At 35.0% G+C, this 16,212-nt stretch overlaps 3 protein-coding genes and 1 pseudogene across 5 annotated transcripts; 1 reads left to right on the top strand and 3 right to left on the bottom strand.

Moving 5' to 3' along the window:
- Positions 1–478: 478 nt before the first annotated feature.
- Positions 479–1,771, bottom strand: LOC108850809 (uncharacterized). Its single transcript, XM_018624282.2, has one exon. The coding sequence runs from the start codon at positions 1,769–1,771 to the stop codon at positions 479–481; it is 1,293 nt and encodes a 430-aa protein (XP_018479784.2).
- Positions 1,772–2,316: 545 nt separating this feature from the next.
- LOC108855013 (ETHYLENE INSENSITIVE 3-like 3 protein) lies at positions 2,317–9,561 on the top strand (annotated as a pseudogene).
- On the bottom strand, positions 3,334–4,020 carry LOC108850807 (glutathione S-transferase T3-like). Its single transcript, XM_018624281.1, has one exon. It carries the CDS (start codon positions 4,018–4,020, stop codon positions 3,334–3,336), a length of 687 nt encoding a protein of 228 aa, XP_018479783.1.
- Positions 9,562–11,938: 2,377 nt separating the features above from the next.
- Positions 11,939–15,535, bottom strand: LOC108836353 (uncharacterized). 3 transcript variants are annotated; one of them, XR_008945230.1, is made up of 6 exons: positions 15,379–15,535; positions 13,195–14,952; positions 13,000–13,118; positions 12,577–12,925; positions 12,348–12,393; positions 11,939–12,020 (listed from the first exon to the last, which is right to left on the bottom strand). XR_008945230.1 is itself a non-coding variant. In XM_057009163.1 (6 exons), exons 2-5 carry the CDS (start codon positions 14,234–14,236, stop codon positions 12,590–12,592), a joined length of 1,410 nt encoding a protein of 469 aa, XP_056865143.1. In that variant the 5' UTR covers positions 14,237–14,952; positions 15,379–15,535; the 3' UTR covers positions 12,179–12,393; positions 12,577–12,589. The 3 variants fall into 3 exon arrangements, 2 of the variants coding, with proteins under 2 accessions (XP_056865143.1, XP_018465019.1); XM_057009163.1 differs by lacking the exon at positions 11,939–12,020 and having other exon boundaries at positions 12,179–12,393; positions 13,195–13,602; positions 13,690–14,952; XM_018609517.2 differs by lacking the exon at positions 11,939–12,020 and having other exon boundaries at positions 12,179–12,393.
- Between the last annotated feature and the right edge of the window lie 677 nt (positions 15,536–16,212).

Raw genomic sequence — 16,212 nt, 5'->3', positions numbered from 1 at the left:
CCTTACTGAGAGAATCGATTTATGTGGAAAAGCAGTGGCATTAGTAAAGAAAAGAGCATTTTTAGTAAAAAGAGCAATAGGATTCTGCTTTAATAGTATAGATGGTATGCGACAAACAAGTTCTTCAACTCGTTGACACTGCCGTCCCACCACCAAAACTCAGGTTCCATCTCGTTGACTCTCTCTAGTGGAGCTAAAATACTACTAAGAGCATGCCCATTAGTGATCCCTTTGGTTGCGGAAGGAATGAAAAGGTATTCGACTAAGACGGGGACGGGTATTCTGGGGGGGGAGGGGGTTCATAGGCATTTTTAATAGTTTTTTGGTGGGCCCGTGAATAGTGATGAACCTGTATTTATTTTGCTCTTCCATTAGTGAACCCGAATATGGGGTTCATAAGAATAAAATAATATTTTTTTAAAAAAAATTTTAAAAAAGTTTTTATTTAATACAATGAAAATTCAATAACATACAAAGATTATTCATCTAGATTACCAAATTTTTGCCATATATTTTCAATTAAATCGGCTTTCAAACGATTATGTTTCTGTTGATCCCGAATTTGAGCTTGAATGTCATGCCTATTAACGAAGTTGGAAGGGGAGTCCGTAGGTTGCGAGATATCCACCTGTGAACTCCTGCTTGACTCTCCTGACTCGAACTCAGATGTATCGGACAGAATATATGTGTTTCGTTCGTTCTCCACTATCATATTGTGTAGTATGACACAAGTTCTCATAATCTTTCCAATCTTTTCCTTGTCCCATAGTAGAGCAGGATTTTTTACTATTGCAAACCTTGATTGCAAAACTCCGAAAGCACGTTCGACATCTTTTCTGGCGGATTCTTGTTTTTCAGCAAAAAGCTCAGCTTTAAGACCTTGAGGTAGTGGGATGGATTGGATAAATGTTGACCATTTTGGATAGATTCCGTCTGTAAGGTAGTACGCCATACGATAATTGTGGCCGTTGACCGTGAAATTAACTTTAGGAGCTCGACCTTGTATAATGTCAGAAAAAACTTGTGACCGATCGAGAACATTAATATCATTGAGGGTACCTGGTAAACCGAAAAATGCGTGCCATATCCAAAGATCTTGTGATGCCACAGCCTCTAAGACAATGGTCGGCTTTCCGTGACCTCGTGGGTACTGCCCTCTCCAAGACCTTGGGCAGTTTTTCCACTCCCAATGCATACAGTCGATGCTGCCTATCATTCCCGGAAATCCGCGTACCTCTCCGATATCGAGTAATCGTTGAAGATCAGTTGGTGTAGGTTTTCGTAGATACTCATCACCAAACAATTGTATTATCGCTTCGTTGAACTTCTCCAAACATAAAAGTGCGGTACTCTCACCAAGTCGGAGATATTCGTCATATGTATCTCCCGATTGATCATATGCTAGCATATGTATAGCCGCAGTACACTTTTGAAGTGCAGATAGGCCGTACCTTCCGTGAGCATTTGGTCTTTGACGAAAGTATGGAACTTCATTACTCAGGCGATCGACAATGGAAAGGAACAATGGCTTGGTCATTCGAAAACGCCGCCTAAACATTTCTGGTGGGTATGTAGGATTTTCACTGAAATAGTCGTTCCAAAGGTCTTGGTGGCCTTGCTCCCTATGTCTTTCGATATAAGCTCGTCTCTTCGGCTTGTTAATTTGTTGGTCGATGAAATTATCAACTTGTTGGTCGATAAAATTATCAACATGTTGGTCAAACGTATCTTCAATTAATCTATCTGCTGCATCATCTGATGAGAAAGACATCACTTGAACTCTTCCTCCTTCCTACTAAACCAAAATGAAATATTATTTTTTAAAAAGAAATGGACAATTCTATTATATATAATTGTTTTTGGTCAAATTATAAACCAAAATGAAATATTGTATTATAAAAAAATTATATGTTTCACTACTTTAATAAGAAACATATCTTTTAAAAAAAAAAATTAAGGCTTCACTTGTTTAATAAGAAACATTATTTTTTTTATAAAAAAAATTATATGTTTCACAACTTTAAAAAAAAAAATTAAGGCTTCACTTGTTTAATAAGAAACATTATTTTTTTTATAAAAAAAATTATATGTTTCACAACTTTAAAAAAAAAATTAAGGCTTCACTTGTTTAATAAGAAACATTATTTTTTTTATAAAAAAAATTATATGTTTCACAACTTTAAAAAAAAAATTAAGGCTTCACTTGTTTAATAAGAAACATTATTTTTTATAAAAAAAATTATATGTTTCACAACTTTAAAAAAAAAATTAAGGCTTCACTTGTTTAATAAGAACATTATTTTTTTTATAAAAAAAATTATATGTTTCACAACTTTAAAAAAAAAAAATTAAGGCTTCACTTGTTTAATAAGAAACATTATTTTTTTTATAAAAAAAATTATATGTTTCACAACTTTAAAAAAAAAATTTAAGGCTTCCCTTGTTTAATAAGAAACATATCTTTTTATATAAAAAAAATTATATGTTGCACTACTTTAATACTTGTGGTATAGAGAAGAGTTATAAAAAAAATTGGTTGAGATAGAGAGAAGAGTAAAGAAGAGAAACGTTAACTTGTTTTGATACTTGCCTTGATTGTTGTAGTGTATGTGGTTGAGATAGAGAGAAGAGTAAAGAAGAGAAACGTTAACTTGTTTTGATACTTGCCTTGATTGTTGTAGTGTATGTGGTTGAGATAGAGAGAAGAGTAAAGACTGAGAAGAGTAAAGAAGAGCAGAGCAAAGAGTGGACAATTGAGAAGAGTTAAATAAGAGTAAAGACTGAGTAGAGCAAAGAGAGATATAGAGAAGAGTAAAGAGTGGACAAATTTCATAAACAAAGACCAGCTTTATATATAGAGAACAGATAGTACATGGCCGATACAAGTAGTAGAAAATTGGTTGCTACCCGTGAAACACATGAGCAGCCAAACAAGTACAAAGTGGGTACATCCGTGAATTGAAAACAAGTGTAGAAAGAAACAAAATACTACACTTCCCGTGATACACTACAAACATAAAGCTACAAATTCAACACCTTCCTTCCTTCTTTCCTTCCTGCCATACAAGTTGCACTACAGCCCGTGACCTGCAAGACAAAATAAACAATGATTTAGTACAAAGCAACCAAACAAAAGAAGTACAAAGCAACCAAACATAATAAAATACACAAAGCAACCAAACAAAAGAAGTACAATGTATATCTATCAACCTATCAACATGAACCACAAGATCAAGCAAACGAACATGAAGTACAAATGAACAACTTAAGCTATCATATTATCCAAATGAACCACAACAGCAATCAAACAATCGATAGAAGTACAAACCCATTTCAAATCATTTCAGAAATGAGTTTGTCCATGAGGGTGATTTTGCTTGCAGTTAGATGTGTAGGGTCTTTGGCAAGGAGACGCTCTAAGAGTTTATGTTGCTGTATCTCCTTTTTCACAGCAAGCATGCTATGTATCTCATCATAACCCTGCCTCTTGCGTTTGGCTGCTTTGCAAGCCTTGACACCAGGAGGCCGAACATCCGCACCTTCCTCCTCAGCCACCACCTCCTTCCTTTTCTCCTTGGGACCTTCTTTGGGCACAGCGAGTGATTTCCATTTCTGATCGAAGCGTAGTTCCCTCCAACAATGTTCAAGGCTGAAATTGATGCCAATGTCATTCAAGAAGATGTCATGGGCAGCCTTCATGACATCATTCTCGTTTTGACCACTAGCTTGCTCCCTCACAGCTACTTCATAGCAGCCGACAAACTTGCACACCTGCTCGTTGATTCTCCCCCACCTCTGCTTACACTGACTCCACTCTCTAGGGACGGCGCCACTGAGCTGAGGGCTTCCGTTCACGTAGTCGACGATTCTCTTCCAAAAAGCTCCTGCCTTCTGGTCAGTACTGACGATGGCATCCTTGCTGGTGTTCAACCAAGCACTGATGAGCACAACGTCCTCTTTGGGTAACCACTTTCGTCTTTGGTTTGCTGACGCGGAAGAGGTTTGGACTAAAGGTTCCATTTTGGTTTCGGTTTGGGTTTGATATGTGTGTGTTTTAGAAGTGGCTTTGCTATCTTTTTAAACTACTATTTGCTACTACATTTATCTCTAACTACCAAACATTGATCACACAACAACTTCATTAAACTCTAACTATCAAATCAGTGCAAACAATTTTTTAAAGCTCAGTACAATTCCATATTAATCACACCACAGCAACCAACCAACAAACAGATATAATTTATGATCGATTTTAATAAGCTTCTAGTTGTAGTTTAAGGTTGTAGGTCTAGTTATACTTTAAGCTTGTAGTTGTAGTTCTAGTTATACTTTAAGCTTGTAGTTTATAGTTTATAAACTGAACTACTTGTAGTTTAGTTTATATACGCTTAACATATTAAAAAAAAAATTAACACAATTGCAGGAATCGAAGAAACACAAACACTAATCGAGAGTTGAGTCTTACCTTTGCTTTTCAATCGAAGCAGACCATCTCCAGGTCAGCGACCTTCACACTGAGAACATCCACCTGGCCAGAGAGCCTATTAACTTGTTCCTGGACATGTAAACAACAAAAAGAAAATGAGTTAATACGTTTTCTTCACTAAACTAATGAAACAACAAAACAAATAAGCAATGCAATGAAGAGAGAAGAGATTACCTCAAGTGACTCAATCTGTTGATTGAGGATGGGCACCTCCTTGATCACCTTCTCAGCCGCCTCCAGGCGGTTAGTGAGCTTCTCGATTTCCTCCTGGACACCATGAACCCAAGGCTGACGATAATGGAGCCCATCAGCCTTGGTTAAACCATAAAAAAATACAATTCATCAAAATCAGTAAGAAAAAAACAGAAATAAACAGAAACAAAGATTATTACCTGGTAGTTTATGCATGTGAAGAAGCGCTTCCCAGGAAGAGTGTCTCTCTCCTCCTTCCCCTGAACCTCGTCAATCATTCTCCCACCACAGTAACACCTTGTCGGTATCCCGTACTCTGAATCAGCCACATATTGCAAGCTGTTGTTGTACTCAATGTTCCTCTTCATGTCTCTTCTCTCTGCTGCGGGATCCATCTGTAGCAGACACAAAAAAATAAGAAAAGTCATCAAAGTGGTCAAAGTATATCGAAAAATATGAGATCAACCCGTCATGACGATTAAAAACTCTTAAACGAGATATAATGGATTAAGAACCGTAACCCTTTATCAATTTCGAACCCTAACCCTAAATCCCCAAATCAATTTTGAATCCCAGACAAACCAACCATAACTCGGTTAATACAGCCCCGCATGAAGATTAATTGAAAACCCCAACACGATTTTGAACCCTACTACGAAAACCCTAAATCGATTAAGAATCGCTGACAACCCTTCCCTGCCCAAATCGCCTCTGAATCGCCTAGAGGAGAAAGAAACCCTAGCTTTTGCGGAATAAAAGAAAATGAAAGGTTTCGCGAATTACTCCGCTTCAACTCGAAAACACGGGCCCAATCTCAGCGCGACACGTGTCTTGAACTCAGCTACGGACGGATCATCGCCAAGAGACGGGTCACCAAAATTAGCCTATTTTTCTTTTTTTTTTCTCTTCCAGCCCTATGAATCCGAGCCCATGAACCCCTTTACAACCGCTAATAGGCATGCTCTAATAGGCTTTGGTTCCATGATTTTATTTCTTGTACGCTCCTCCATTATATTTTTGTACTGAAGCACGTTAAGCGTGTATTATGCTGTATTTAATACTCCTACTCGGCAATATAACTATTTTTTTTAATTATAGATGACGATATGATATGAGCTGTATTAAGCTAGTATTAATTTATCAAAAAAATATAAGGTTTTAACTGGTGAAGAAATGACATGTGTTTGCAAGTTATTTAGAAGATATCAACACCTTTTAAAAATGATTTATCAGCTCATACATCATTCATGTACCGCGAACACATAGTTTGAAGGCGGAAAGTTTAGCACGAAATATCCAGAAACAACCGATATTTGTCGTTCACATAGATGCAAAGCTACCAGCATGATTTATGGAATTAGTATGAGTTTGTATAAATCAATGACAATAAATAAAAAAAATATAACTTTAACTGATGACATAGAGAACTAATTAAAATGATCATTTTCTACTCATTCTTTAAAATTACACCATTTATGGAAAACTTTTGTTATGTTCGATTTTTTATCATTCTTTAAATTTTAAAGAATCATAGAATAAAAATATTCCTTATCAAAATTAACATGAAACAAAAGTAATAAATATTTTTTTTTAGTTTTATTCTTATTCATTCATTTCTTAATCATTACTATTTATATTTTAATGGTCACCGGTTAGAACCTAACTGTTTGCTATTTTTATAGCCATCATACATTTCGGGTAATTAAAATACTAAAGACAGATATGCAGTGTTTTATAGTTTTCACTCAGATACTTGTACTGTACCAAATTAGCTAAATCGTTTTACAGTGAAACTTTTATAAATTAATAATGTTGGAACTACACCAAAACTATAAATTTTTATTAATTTATAGAGATTATTAGTTTATCGATGTACTAATTGAACTAAAACTCAATTTAGGACTATAAAATTATATTAATTTATAGAGCTTTTAGTGTATATTAATTTATCGAGTATTAAATTTCTATTAGACAAAATAAGTCATGCAGTGTGTAGTTTTCATTCAAATATTTATACAATGCCAGGTCAGTTGAATCGTTTTAATTTTTACTAGACTAAATGTTGGTAGCAAAAACAATTATTGTATTTTTAGCAATATAAAGAAGAATAAATTGTTTTGGAAGGGCTGACAAAAAAAATGTTTTGGAAGGACAAATAAAAAGGACATATAAAGTAAGAAATCATTATAAAGAAAAAAAAAAAACAAAAGAGAACACAACTTGGTTTTTGCAACAAAAGTAAAATAAAACATAATTGATTGAAAATAAAATAAAAGAAAATACTTTTTGATTCGGTCCACGACGAATCATCGCCTCTTCCTTCCCAATCCACAGCCATTTTATACTCCTCCACCTGAACTACAGGTGAAGGAACTAAAAACAAAAAAAAAACTCTAAATCTCTTCATTCGCAGGTTTAGATTTCAAATGGTTTGACCTTTTTTGAACAGACTTTTTTTTTGCCAAGGTTTTTCGAACAGACTTGCGTACATGGCTGGGACTGATCTTGCCACGTGCGTACCAGACATCAGGTGAGTAAACACTAAACATTCGAATTCAATTTCCGTGTTCTGTCTTTCGTGCTGTTTAATGATATTCTAAGCTTATACTCCTTTCTTGTACTGAGGTGGATTCGAACTGATGACATGATTCCCAAAAGGTTTTCAACTTTCAATACTCAGAGATGATTTCTTTTTGTGGGTTGAATCGAAATGTTAGACTTTGGGTTCAGTCTCATTCCAAATTTGAGTTGCCCTGATTGAAGCTTTGTTGTTAACTGGTTAGCTGATAATGGTTAATGTATTGGTGGTATAGGATGGAGAACGAGCCTGATGACTTAGCTAGCGACAATGCAGCAGAGATTGACGTGAGTGATGAAGACATTGATGCAGAAGATCTCGAGAGGCGGATGTTGAAAGATCGTGTACGTCTCAAAAGAATCAAAGAACAAACAAAAACCGGTTCTCAAACGAAGGAGACTCCTAAGAAGATCTCTGATCAAGCGCAGAGGAAGAAGATGTCCAGAGCTCAAGACGGTATACTCAAGTACATGCTGAAGCTAATGGAAGTCTGCAAACTCCGCGGGTTCGTGTACGGCATCATACCCGAGAAGGGGAAGCCTGTGAGCGGCTCCTCTGATAATATAAGAGCCGGGTGGAAGGTGAAGGTGAGGTTTGATAAGAACGGACCAGCTGCGATAGCTAAGTACGAAGAAGAGCGTTTAGCGTTGTCTGGGGAACCAGACCGGAATAGAAACTCGCTGCAGGATCTGCAAGATGCTACTTTGGGGTCTTTGCTGTCTTCTTTAATGCAGCATTGTGATCCTCCTCAGAGGAAGTATCCGTTGGAGAGAGGGGTTGCTCCGCCCTGGTGGCCGACGGGGGAGGAAGAGTGGTGGGTGAAGCTTGGTTTAGGGAAGAGCCAGAGTCCTCCTCCTTACAGGAAGCCGCATGATCTCAAGAAGATGTGGAAAGTTGGGGTTTTGACGGCTGTGATGTGATTTTGGCAAAAAAAATCCGATTTATCGGTTTTGATGGGAAAACTCAATTTTTTGTCCATTGGACAATCCATGTCCATAAAACCCAAAACCCATAAAGACCATTTTTTAAATGGTCATCCATATTTTATCCATTCATAACCCATGGAAAAAATGGGTGTGTCCATATTAAGTCCATTTAAATATGGACGTGGACGACCAATGGACAACCCGCCCATTTGACACCTATACTGTGATCAACCATATGTTGCGAAAATTAAGAGGCATGTTCGCCAGTCTAAGTGTTTGCAGGACAAGATGACAGCTAAAGAGAGCGCGATTTGGTTGGCTGTTTTGAACCAAGAGGAGTCCTTGATTCAGCAGCATAGTAGTGACGACAATGGAACATCTAATGTAACTGAGACACACCGGAGAGGTGATAGCTGAGAGGAGGAAAACTGTGGTCAACAGTGACAGTGACTATGATTTTGATGGGACAGAGGAGGCCTCAGGTTCAGTAACAGCCACCTTGCAGCCAGTAAGAGATCAAGATAAAGCAGAGAAACATCAGAGAAGGAAAAGACCAAGAAGCAGAAAAGAAGCTGAACAGAGAAATATTATACATGATATGAATCATGTTGATGCGCCTATGCTAGAACATAACATCAACGGTACTCATCACCATGATGAAGGTGTTTTGGAACCAAACATAGCCTTAGGAGCAGAGGAGAACGGTATGGAATTGGTGGTTCCTGAGTTTGATAACAACTATACTTATCTTCCTCCTGTTGATGGACACGCTATGATGCCTGTAGACGAGAGACCAATCGTTTACGGACCAAACCTTAATCAGGAGTTGCAATTTGGGTCAGGTTACAACTTTTATAATCCCTCTGCAGTGTTTGTGAATAATCAGGAACAAGATCTTATAGAAATGAACCCATCTCACAACAACGGGTTTGAGGCCTCAGTAGGAGTACTTCAACCCCATGGTTTACATGAAGAAGGTGTAGCAGGAAGAGATTTGCCTCCTCAGTTTCAGAGTGACAGTAACATTCTGTCTCCATTCAATGAGTTGGCGGCGTTTGAAAGTAGCACATTTTACTCTGGGTTTGATTCCTATGGTGCATTTGATGATGACTTCTCATGGTTTGGAGCTTAGTTTCTTGACATTTTTTGTTGGGAGGTTACATGGTAAGTGTATATCACACACTACATCATCTTAGTTTATAATCTTTTGGTCTTGTCTTAAATTTTTTTTTTGCAAGTTGTGTTGCAGGTTCAAAAGAATAACTTGCCAGACACTGCTTTCCCCATTGTAATGTTTGCCAAGGAAAGCAGTGAGTGTATGTTGTGTAAATTCATTCCTGTGAGTAATTTATCAAGTTAATCTTATCCGCATTCAATGAGCCAAGTATCAGCTTGATTATGAGATCTTTGACCTTAACCTTAAAATGATTTGCAAGGATTGTCGACAGAAGTCACAAAACTCTTATCCAATGATTTACAAAACGCTTATCTACCGCGTTACCTAATTATTAGATTCAACTCTTTTGCGCTTTACTTCTTAATAGACTACGTGAGCGGCTCACGTAGTCAAGCTAACAGACTCTAAATTCTTGCCGCTCTTATCTTCAAATCTTCTTCATTTTTTTCCTCTTTTTTTTTCTTTCTCAAGAAATTCAATTGAAAGTCTCACACTCAGAGCTAAGTGAATTTATGGTTAAATAAAAATACATCTTTGAAAATAACAAAACTAACCAAATTAAGTAAATTTGTGGCTAAAAAGCTTTTGTAAACAAAAAATAGTAATTAAAAGAAATAAATCCCTCAAATTTTAATTAAGTATGTCATAATTAAATTAAGTAAATATATCACCATTTTTTGAAAACAATTATGTTGGAATTTAATTAATTATGTCAAACTTAAATAAATATGTAGTGGAAATAAATTAAATCTATTAATAATAAGTTTATTACTTTATCTAAAATTGATAATTTTTTATGGTTAAAAATATAATAATGATACTTCGATATAATTTTTATAACAATAAATTTAAAGGCATAGTAAGCATAAAAAATACAAGGACAATTCTTCCAAATATACATTTTTCAAAATTTTGTCACAAAAAGAGTTTTAAAGAGAAAAATGACCAAATTATTTCATTTAAGAGGTAAAGGACCCTTATACACTAAATACAAATAAATAAATAAGTTAAATATAATAAATTAATTTTTGTAATTTTGAATTATATGTTTTTTTAACTTTTTATAATTCTTTTTATTTTCAAATATTTTTAAAATTTGAAAATGCTTTTTGAAACTATTTTTAAATTTCTTTTTATAAAATGTTAAACCTTAATCCCAAAACATAACCCCTTAACTCTAAATCATTAAATCTAAATCCCAATGTCTAAATTAGTTAATCCTAAGAGTATAAATATATATTTAAACTTTAATTAAAGATTTTAGTCATTTTAATCTTTAGAGGATATACTTGTGACAAAAAAATTTAAGGCTATACTAGAGTATTTTCAAAATATAACTAAAATATATTAAAAATACTTTACTTCTTAATCATTATAAAATAGTTAAATTATTTTTCAATGCGTTTTTAATAATGGATTGAAATATTATAATATTATAAAATAAATTTTAATGTATTTTTATTAACAGCATAACTATCAATCATTAAAAAGTTTATTGATATTTATTTAAAACTTTAGAAGGGGATCGAATAAATTAATAAAATGAGAGTGTTGATTTTTTAAATAATTTACTAAAGATTCACTTATGAAAAATTCTTTGTATTTATGTTAACAAAAAAATTTCATTGCATTTTCTTCAATTCCACAACTTTTGTTTATCGGCAAAATATTTGCGAAATCACATTTAAAGCGACATTCCTCAAAGTTATCAGTTAGAGCCTCAAAGTTGTTTCAAGTGAGTAGACACATGCCTTTGAAGTCATTTTTGGATGGAAGACACAAAATTGGAGTTGAGGATGAGATTTGATATGAATGATTTTTCAAGTTTCGAGTTTGATTAGTGATGATGAGAGGGATTTCGGATGAGAGATAGAGGGATGGGGATTTTGTTGGTTATAAATCCTTCAATTTTTTTTTTTTTTCATTGACAAAAAAAAAATTTGAAGGATTTTGAGATTTTAGCTTCGGAACACAGGGTTGGGTTGTGGGTTTGAATATTGAGTGGTTAAGTTAGTAATTAAATAGAATTTATTAGGTTTAAAGGTCTTTCTACCCTATTTTTGAATTATTTTTAATTTATTTTCTAAATAAAAGAAATCAGAGATCTGTTTTAGAATTTTTGTTCTGGACCATTTCAGAATTTGTTCCCAAAAGAAGAGGAGAACATATGTCATGTGGATTTAAGATTGGGGAGACTGCTGAGTTGAAATGTTCCAGTTTTGTTTTGGGCAAATTAGGCAGTGAAAAAGATTGTTTATAATTCATAATTTTCCTTCTTCTTTTTTTTTTTTTTGGTTTGACGGTATCTATTTTTCTGTAGAGAAAAGTGAATAGTTTTATATTATTTTTTTAAGAGAAATCATGAGCAACTTTTTTTTTGAAAAGGTTTATAAGTGGTATATATATACAAATATTTATTAATTATATATAGTAAAAGGTTTGATAGTAAAAATGGAAAAAGTTGGCCTTAGACCATATATTAGCTAGGCATGGCACTGCATTGTTGTGAAAGTTCACGTAAATAACATTTTAGTAATATTGTACCTTTATTTTTGTCTTATTGAAGCATGTGTTCTCCATTTCTATGCAAAGGAATGGATTTTCTCGGTTGAAAGCATGTTCGAAATTGCGTTAGGCGCGAGTTGGGCGGCGACGTCGGGCCTAGCGAGTTATCAAAAAAGCGGTGATTAAACGGGGAGTACTCGGGGAGTAATTTTTAGTTATATATATATATATATATATCTATTTATATATATATATATATATATATATTTTCATCAAATAATTGATATATTTTAATTCATAAGATATATTATAAATTTATAACACAAAGCTTATACTCCAAAATATATTGAAATTTCTTCTAATACACATCTAGTTCAAAATACAAAAGCTAATTTCTATACACGGGATACACCAAAAAAAGATTGTCTTGATCTTAAGAATATACAAAAAGTAAGTTCTAATCTTCAAAGATCAAGTTATCACCGTGTAGTAGAGAGATGTGTTAGAAGTTATATCTTGTACATTACACCTGCAAACAAAAAGAAAACGATGTCAGCTTGACTTTGAAAGCAAAAACATGACTTGAAAACAAAACATCACGTTCCTCATTTATCTCTGTTCCAAACCAAGACAAATACAGAAAATCAGACATCGAGAGAAACAATAAACCAAAACAGAGACGATGTGCAATGAAAAAAGACAATGAACTAACCTTACGAAGCAACTTATGTCTCAGGAAACAGCAAAGTGTCTTGGAAGACATCAGGCTCAAACTCCATGTCAACAATATCTTCTTCTTCTTCAGATTCAAAGGCATCATCATATAAATCTCTTACCCTTGGAGCTTGGACTGCAATCAGAAAATTAACATCACTATCCTGTTCTTCCACATGTTCCACAAGCCAGTCTTCAACGGTGTCTTCATTACCATCATCAAATATCACATCCGCATTTTTCTCTCTGATTTTTTTCTGCTTGTTAAGTAACCTTGCATTGAAATGAACATACACTAGACTATTCAAGCGGTTGACATCTAGTCTATTTCTTCTCTTCGTGTGGATCTACAATAAAAAAAAATTAGTAAGAGTAAGCAATATGAGAGTAAAAAACAGAAGCTAGATGACTATAGACTAACCCCTTCAAAGCTACTCCAATTTCTCTCACATCCAGAAGAACTAGATGTCAAAGCAAGTATCCTTGTAGCCAACCTTTGTAGAGTAGGTGCACCACATCCATACGTTGCCCACCAATTCCCTAAGAGAAATTAAGTGAAAACCATTAAATAAAAAACAGAGGATCAGATAAAAACAAGTGAACTGAGAATACCAACCTGGATCAAACTTGTCATCTTTTGTTTCACATCCCTTTAGTGCCAAGGCTCTACCAAAAGAACCACTTTTGTTCTTATATAGACTAACTTCATGATTCACACATAAATCTTGTTTTCCAAAGTCTCCATGATAGAAAGTCTCAACACAAGCAATGAATCCTTCCATGACCTCCACGTCAAGTTGGATATCCGGTTCTTTGTAGAAATAAAATGGATTGTGGAAGTAGGCAGCCATATGCAATGGAGTATCCAATCTACCTTTCATTTTCTCATCAATGATGCGAAAAACAGGGAGGTAATTCTTCTCCAAGTGATCAGAAGCTTCCTTGATAGATTTCTTAGCTTCTAAGATCTCACCAAAAATAAAGCCAAGAGATGGAACCTTTTCCCCATCCGCCAACCTTAGAACTTTCACAAGAGGACTGAAGACCTTCAGAATAACCATCACACTATTCCAGAATGAGTAAGTCATCACAATATCACTTGCATTTTTACCTTTCACACACTTTGAATGCTTGCAATCATGCCACTCATCACTTCCAAACATACTCTTCAACTGTGCCTTCTTCTCGTACAAACTTTGCAGTGTCAAGAAGCAAGTTGCAAACCTTGTTGCACCTGGCCGCACAATGTCTCTCTTTATATATGCTCTCATCATAGATAAGGTCTTATGATGCGCATATATAAAGATGGTGAGAGCCTTTGCTTGATCTATTATTCTAGCAAAACCAGACAACTTTGAAATCCCTTCAAGCATCAAGTCAACTGTGTGGGCAGCACAACCAGTCCAGAATATTCTTGGTCTCTTCTGCTTGAGCATCTTTGCAGCAGCAACGTTGTTGGTCGCATTATCAGTAACAACTTGCACAATCTTATCAGCTCCTATATCTTCAATGCATTGATCAATATAGTTAAAGATAAACTCACCCGTGTGAGAATCTTTTGATGTATCCTTTGATGATAGAAAGCATGTACCTCCTCTTGAGTTAACACACAGATTCATTATGCTTCTTCTCTTCATGTCAGTCCATGCATCTGTCATCACTGAGCAGCCTTCCCTTTCCCATTCTTCTTCTAAGCTCTTCAATTTTTCCTTTGTCCTCTGTTGTTCTTCAATTAGCAATGGCTCTCTGAGCTGATACTGACTTGGAGGCACCCAACCAGGCCCAAACTGTCCTAATGCTTCACAAAACAGTCTGAAACTATCATTGTCAATGGCATTGAAGGGGATACTTGTGTGGTAAAGCCATCTAGAACAGTATTGGCGAACAGCATGTGTCTTCTCTTTAGAAATGGCATCGTGGATACTCTGTTGTCGTGTCTGTGCAGCCAAAGAAGCTTCAGGGTTGATGCTGCTCACATATTGATCAATAGGACCTTGGGGGCGAGGAGTTTTAAGTGCTCCAAGCTCTCTTTCCAGTTCTTCAGTACCACTGTCTTTACTTATGTTCACCTCTGCCCGCAAATTTCCTCATGTTTTCGCTTCAGATTCTTTTTGTTTTTTGCTTCAAGAATTGCCTTCTTACACTTCTCTTGATCTTCTTTACTTGATACAGGACAAGCTGACACATTTCCCTTCAGATGAGCAATGTGTTCTTTCATTCTAAACACACCACCAGAAAACTCTTTTCCACACAATTTACACTTAACTTTGTCTAGACTTCTTGAATCACACAAGACTCCATACTGCCATCCTACATCATTTGAGTTACGCTTAAGAGGTGGAGGCCTATCTGTCGGTGGATCATCCATTGATTCCTAAGTGACATAATGAAACAAACCATGAGTAATATCCTAAATAATTATTAACAGAACATGAGGAAAAAAAAGTCAACTGAAAACATAAAACTCTTTACTCTTTAGCCAGAAAATCATACACAATCTAGAAACACAGTTAACTAGTTGAACCAAAATCAAGTCTTTTAGTAACAATGAAGAAGAGCAGAGACCTTTATCTTCAAGAGAAATACGACATTTATCGTATACGAGTAGTAAACGCAGACAGAAGGAACACATATGAGAAACTTCACAAAATTAACAAAAGCCAAAAGATGAGTATATTAACCACGATGAAACAAGATGAAACAAAAGCCAAAAGATAAAACAAGAACCCAGAAACTAATTGAAATCAAGTAAAAACAAAGAAATAAAGAAGGAAATCAAGTGAAAATAGATATTCAGTACCTGATTTGGTCTTAGATTTGAACACTCGATTTGCTCTTGGGTTGAAACTCGGAGATCGTGATATTAGGGTTTCTTCCACAAATAAAATCTCAAACTCAATTTAGTATAATTAAAGAAAAGATGAGAGCACTTGGAAATAGGAAAAAAAAAGTATGGGTTTCGTATTTTGTTATAGATAAATATGGAGAATTGGCCAATTGGGCCTACTCAGATTACACAATTATACGGCGATTTTTTAATTATTCGGTCAAACGCGGGAATAACTCGTTGACCGCCTAGACTAGCCGAATTGAGTGTTTTCTCCACGCTAAGGTGACGCCTAGCGCCTACTCGGCCGATTACTCGGCAACTCGGCCGCGTTTTTGAACACAGTTGAAACAACTCTTAAACTCTAATTGGTAAGTGGTAACTTTGCAACATGACGTTTTAAATGTGATTATTTTTTGAATATTTTGTCAATGAACAAAGTGGAATGAAAAAAAAAAATGCAAGTATACATTTTCAGTTAACATAAATACTAAAAATATATTTTTAATAGATAATTTACAAAATTAATGCCCTCATATTATTAATCTATAAGATAATATTCTTTTAATTTTAAGTAAGCATCAATGAACTTTTTAATGATAAAATACTAATGTTGTAAGGAAGATCAATTTAATAGCTATTCTGCTATTCCGCAAGTCTAAAATTATTTTCACAGCGATAGTTTACCGGTATCTTAGTGATTCTTCACTGGGCTCTTTGGTTCCGTTAAGCCCACCTTCGGTTGCACAAATTTGGGCCACCATCATATCTTCCGAACCAAAGTGTGTTGTGGTTGGGATGTCTCGT

The sequence above is a fragment of the Raphanus sativus genome, chromosome 4 (assembly GCF_000801105.2).
Source record: "Raphanus sativus cultivar WK10039 chromosome 4, ASM80110v3, whole genome shotgun sequence".
Lineage (NCBI taxonomy): Eukaryota > Viridiplantae > Streptophyta > Magnoliopsida > Brassicales > Brassicaceae > Raphanus > Raphanus sativus.
The sequence above is the reverse complement of the archived record's forward strand: the minus strand, read 5'-3'. Positions and strand labels throughout refer to the sequence as shown.